General features: G+C 43.7%; 1 protein-coding gene across 1 annotated transcript in view; it reads right to left on the reverse strand.

Annotated features, from left to right (window-relative positions):
- Positions 1–6,447, reverse strand: part of TEAD1 (TEA domain transcription factor 1) — a 157,467-nt gene that overhangs the window by 27,376 nt on the left and 123,644 nt on the right. The window contains exon 5 of the mRNA XM_018554803.1: positions 1,793–1,804. Within this exon, the coding sequence (XP_018410305.1) occupies positions 1,793–1,804 (12 nt within the window). The remainder of the gene's footprint in view (positions 1–1,792; positions 1,805–6,447) is intronic.

Below are 6,447 nucleotides of genomic sequence, written 5' to 3' on the forward strand. Positions count from 1 at the left end.
CGGGACACCTACACACACCGGGGACACAACAGTTCACCACACACATCACTGAGGCATCGGGCCAAAGGAACGGACTCGCACTGGTGACCCCACATCACCCAGCTGAAGTCACAAAGCGCTGACAGAGATGTTCAGCTTGCGAGGGACTGGTCCGAGAACCAAACTTTAAAAGATGATTGCTGCCATGGTGACGGGACATAAATGTAATAAACATACGGATTGATCACTGCAACCCCAGCGAAAAGATGACCGCTCGCTCTTCATTGGTGTAGGGCAGGTCTTTGCAGTTCCCTTATCAATCACTGTGACAGATCAAGTTAGACTTTGCAGCTGAGCTGCTTCTGTCACCGACCTAAGCAACTTTTACATTTTCCAGAGCAGCAGGGGCAGGCAAACTCCGCCCGCCCCCAGATGCGGTGGAACTACAAATCCCATCATGTGTATGCCTATGGCAGTCATGCCTGCGGCTGCCTGAGTTTTGCAATACCTAATGGCATTTGTAGTTGTGCCACAGCCGGGGGGCCTGAGTTTCCCCACCCCTGCCGTACATGATACAGCATTTTGGGGCCAGGATGTACATTTTGATGTATAATGTCGTCAGTTTTACATTGTTGCCTTTGCCTATTTTTTTTCCGATGCTCCTTCATTAGTCCCTGGAGTGGCCGCCTACATATCATGGACTGCGGCCAGATAAAAACGAATGCTCAGATTACAATAAGCACAAGCTTACATGCTGCTTTGTTTTCAGACGGTCTGAGCACACAGGTAACATTACTTCACACATTAATAAAACCTTCAAAAAACAAAACTATTAAAATTTTTTAAAAAAAGGAGCGCAGCACATAAAACAGCCGGCTGTGATCCGTGTGTAGCAACGTACTTCACGGGAACTGCAGGGACAGCGCAATGAAGGGAATTTATCAAAACTGGAGCAGGCAAAATCCGAGGCGGCTGCGCACGGCAACCAATCGGCTTCTCTCTTTCATTTTCAAATCTTAACTGAGCAAACTGAAGAGAGAAGCTGATTGGTTGCCGTGCACAGCTGCTCCACATTTTTGATAAATTCCCCCCATTGTATATATATTTCCATAAAATAACTATTTAGCTGCATACATCTAGGTACAGCATGTGCAACATGTAGAAAAAGCAGCAGCTTTAGATTAGGTTCTGGGTGCGGACTGTAAGGGGTATCCAGCAAGTAAAAACGTGACGGTCGGGGCACTCGCAGGCATTTGAAGGAGCATAAAATAATCCAAAATGATATTGTTGGATTATGTAACTCACGCCACAGCGATGTGATTGGTAGAGAACTGAAGATTGGGCGCTGGTGTGTAGGTGTCCAGTAGGAGTTAAATGGTTCAGGGATCTATAAATATCAATCTATTGCCAGACTGTGCTACCTGCCCCCTGCCTCCTCTACACTCCTATGTATTGCCACAGGAAAGGGCCATGTATGCCCAGTACTCTAGTGCTGGACAACGGTGCATGACGGTAAAACACACCAAAGCAGTTGTTAAGCAGGTTTTAAGTTTCAGGCAGGTAATGACCATGCTGCTAAGGCTTGCATGCTTTTATAGGCCAAGCCACTGCTCGGTGACACTAGTCGGATAACTGGGCGTCCCGCCCCTCAATAGCTGTGACTTCCTTCTGAACACCTTTTGGCTCCATATAATGTTCTGTAGGGTCAGGTAGCACAAGCTGGGGGTCACAGACCAAAGCCAATAGCCAAACACTGTGCCAAAGCAAAACTAGAGTCACAAGTCATGGATTGGGGGGAGGGGCATAAACTTACCATGTTTGTCACCTGGATACAATATAAATAGCATGTTAAAGAAAAATGTGTAAGACAAAAAAAAAAAACACTAACATCACACACACATCTAGTCACCAAGGACATAGAAAGCAGAAGGCCATTTTTGGGCAGGAGGATGGCAGGAATGGGGAAACATTTCGTGACTTAGGAGCCGTGCTTAAGAAACTCTGAAGGAAGAACTGTCTCCAGTCACCCCAAAGCCACCAATCTGATGAAACATTTTCATTCTCCAGCTATTACATTTTGGGATGATCACGTTTGCTGTGAAGACGGTTTTATAGAGATCACCCATCGTGATTCTGGGCAATTACCGACATCGCTGCGGGTTACCAAGTCATTTACAAGGGCTGCTGATTATGAAATAGAATTCTGCGCTTTATCATCAAATATTCAGAAGCCGCTAAGGACCTCGGATGAGGAATCGCATTGATTTTACGAGGGGAGGACTTGTGACCGAGTCAAATGCTTGCAGCTTCTTAGGGTACATTGGCATGTAAAGCACCGGCATTGTATTTATAAGCTGCAGACCTACAATTATTTGCACATTTCTGTAGTTAAAGGGACATTCTGGGTTTGATTAACACTCCCCGGGTCTATTATAAATATTTAAGAGGAATTTATATGTAGCTAAAAATGTCATATAGGAGCTGCCAACAAACCTGCACCAAATGATTTTTATATATTTACAAATGTGCCTCATTCCTTGTAACCCTCTTCTCTTCTGGGAGTGTCTAATAACTCTTAGCACTGGCCCAGCTGCTCTGCTGCCACCCATAGTAACCTTTTATATACTAGCTGGGGAAAGAGCAAATGGGAATACTATACAGTGTCACTTGAGTGACAACTCTTGAGTCTGCTGACATCACATCCAAGATGGCGGCACCCAGTAGCAGTCTCTGGCCTTTTTGTTACCAACACAAGTGAGGCTTTTACAGGTAACTACCATGCATGAGATACATTATATGCAGATATCATCCTATGGGAAACATGGTATTGAAATGAATGGTCTGGCAGCAGGGTCTATTTAAAGACAATGACACGGGTTTTCCTTTTCCTTCAGGCTGCATCATAAATATTTTTTACATTTGTATCATTAGGATTAATATTTTCTCTATTTTATAATATATAATATATAAATAAAGATATAAATATAAACATTTTTATACCTAAAGATCCCAGCAAACTCTCTCTCTCCGCATTCTTTCCTATAAACTAGCAGGATTTTTTCACAATGACGGGACGGATGAGGTCAATACAAAGCTTATGAAGCAAGCAGACCAGCCGAATGCCTGCTTGCCTCAGTGATGACTCTTGTGTCTAGTACAACAAGGGAGATGGAACATCAGAGAGCCCAATGTAGTTGGAAGCAATTTTTTTTTTAAAAGGCTATTCAGCTGCTGAGGAGGAGGTTCTCTGTTATTTGCAAGTACAAAAATTAATGTTTTTAAGAATATGGAATAAATATGAATTATTTTATGAATTTGTATTGATCACGATGGGTACCGGTGTTCTGTCGAGAATGCCGACCCAGTCTGATTTGCCGACCTCACCGTCAGACGGCATTGACGAGGAAACGGAGATCTATTTACAAAGTAGTGATTGGTGAGGGTGCTCTCCGCACACCTTTTAGCAGTCCCGGCCAGTAGAGATGAGGTGCTTGCAGTAACTCCCACGGATGGCACCGTGTAAACCACATCTTTTGCCCTGAGGAAGGGACCCTGCGTGGCCCCGAAACGTTGGCTATTTGACTATTGTGACACGTATGTCCAATAAAAAGGACTTATCTATTTGAAATTATTTTGAGTGCTGGTAACCTATTTTTTCTACTATTTACAAAGTATTCATTTCTATTTGTTAAATGTGACCGTTGAAGATATGCCATCCATGGCAGTCAATGATGGACGGCATTTTATGCACAGTCACAATATCGTAAGCAATGACATTATTATGTAATTGCTTATGCTATTAATTCTGAATGTGCAAAAAAAATCCATACCTCATTGACTGCCATGGATGGCATATTATCGACGGCCACAATTAACAAATAGAAATGAATACTTTGCAAATAAATCTCAGCTTCCGCGTTAATCCCGCTATGTGCGCAAGCGCAGATGGTGACGTCGGCATATCAGACTGGGTCGGCGTTCTCAATAGAACACCGGCAATAGCCCCAGTTACCCTGCTTCAAGGACTCAACATTTGCATCAGTATCCCTAGGGGTTCCACACCCTGGTTCCTGCACCTGACCAAAGTATAAATAGTACAGTGTTCTAGGAAAAATGAGGAAGAGTACCTGGCGGTCCAGATCCGAAATCTGTATTTATTTTGGCCAAAAAGTGGAGAGTTTAAACATTTTACCTACAGGTGGCAACATTCAGGTTTTAATGCCATCACTCATACTACTTGGTCTTCATTCCCCTCTGACCCCCAATCTGCTGGGTACTGGTGTTCCAATTCTCTCAGACCTGCAATTCCCCCGGGCTGGTGACTAGGTTTGGGAATTCTCACACTACCACAAACAATAGTTGAAATGGGGAACATTTGGATGCAGCAGCCTCAAAGCTACAGATAACAATATAAATTGGGCCTCAAGCATGTAGTTCAACTTTTGTTACATTGTTGAACATACATATATATATAGCCGGGCTTTTCTCTGTAAGCGGTTGGGGGTGAAATATGTGACGTGCACATTTCCTAAAGCTACCGGGCCTTCAAGTGGAGGTATAGAAACAAAAGTATGAGCGGGGCCATTGCAATCTTGTATATAAAGGAGCAGACTTTGGGCCGGTAATGCCCGTGTTGGCTCTACTGGTCTAGTGAGCCATTGACTATCTTACTGGGGTCAGCAAAAACAGATCTTCCTTCAGACATGAAAACTTAGGCTTATGTTCTTTTATCTTTGTCTACATCACAATGAGATTCACAGTCTATATATTGTCATAGAAGTAACTTTCTGATCAGAGGCCTAGCCAGTTCCTTACTGAAAGACCTTCCCATAAACATACACGGCGGTGTCTACAGACAAGACTTGGTCAGCTGACCGTTGACTATCAGCATTGTTCCCCCGAGATACAGACAGGAAGTGCCTGCTCAGAGCATAAACATGCACATCGGGTCACAAAGATCATGTACGTTTATGAAACGATCTTTAATAAGAAAGCCCTTTGATCTGCTCAGCCATGGAGACTTGAATGCGTGAACATCTAGCGGGGCTCCTTTGTCAATAAAGGGTCTGACAATAAAGGGAAGCGAGGGGAAAATACACATTGCCTTCTGCTTCTTATGTTCCTTGTAATCCAACAGTTATAGGTTACATAGATGGTGCTTGGCTTAGTCTACGACACCGAGAACATTTGACAAAATCATAAAACACATACAATAGAGGGGGGGAAGAGAAAAAGGATAAAATAAAAAAACACAAACACAGAGCTGAAACATTTTCTTAATACCCTTTTGTGTAGATGAGAGCAAATTCCTCTGAAATATTGCATCAAGAACACAGGTATTAAATGTATCCCATGTATTCCCCCGTGCTCAATGATTTACAGTCCTCAGATTAGTAACTTCTGCAGGATATTCAAGGACCGCAGTAAGTCCTGGGCCCTTATCGGAAAACAGCCATTTTGTAACGGTTGTTGGGGGGGATGAGCTATGTATGAGAGATATACATACACAGAGTTGGGGGGGGGGGACTTCTCAAGGTTGTTGAGTAGAGGGTTGTAAATCACTGAACGGCCCCCTTCAGGAGCAGAAAGGGTTTCATTCAACCTCTATGTCTATTCTTCCCAATGGAATCCCACAACGGGGATGGAAAAAACCCCCAAAAACTCCAAAGTGTCACCAGCGGGACACGCTGCGCCTTGCAGTTCTTCATAAGCTGGAGCAGCTAAAATGTTTCAGCGGCCAGCTCGGATATAATTAGGGCTTAGCACGAAAAATACCATTTCAGCTTCATAAAAGGCCGGCTCCCGCTCCATTGTTGCCGGGTTCAGCGCCTGTATTAACGAGGCTGAATTAAGCAACAAAAGGTGACTATTTCAGCCTGGCAATGGCTGGGCAGCGGGAAGAATGCACATTCAGAGGTGTCCTGACTTGTTGCCTAATGACTAGTAATTAATACATCTTGTTGTGCGTCCCCCAACGCTCAAGACTTTCATTGACTTCAAAAGGAATTTTTTTTTTTTTTTTCCCAAAAGCTTTCACCACCGCTCATTGAACAGGAAAAACAGAGAGACAGAGAGAGAGAGAGAGAGAGCGAGCTGGACTATATTTAGCTTAATCTGACTGTCATCAAATCAACATTTCTTAAGCTTGGTTACAGAACATGGATCCAGGATGTTGCTGTGTTTGCGCCTAACCTGCTCTATCCGAGAGATGAAAAAAAAAAAAAAAAAAAGCAAAAAGGAGAGATGAAAGTGTCACAGACAAGCCATTCCTTGCTGCAGTTTGCTGGTGCGGAAGGGGTTAAAACGCAGCTCTCCGTAGTTCCCCGATTGGGTTTTTAAGACTTGCGGCATGCTTCGGCAGAGACAAAACCAAACGGGTTGCAAGTGTTACTTCTGGAAAGAAAAGGGAGCCGTGACCTAACGCATGCCGAGTTATGGATGACAGCAGAGTCCACGGACATTGGATGC

The sequence above is a fragment of the Nanorana parkeri genome, unplaced genomic scaffold (genome assembly GCF_000935625.1).
Source record: "Nanorana parkeri isolate BGI_ZX_2015 unplaced genomic scaffold, ASM93562v1 scaffold10, whole genome shotgun sequence".
Lineage (NCBI taxonomy): Eukaryota > Metazoa > Chordata > Amphibia > Anura > Dicroglossidae > Nanorana > Nanorana parkeri.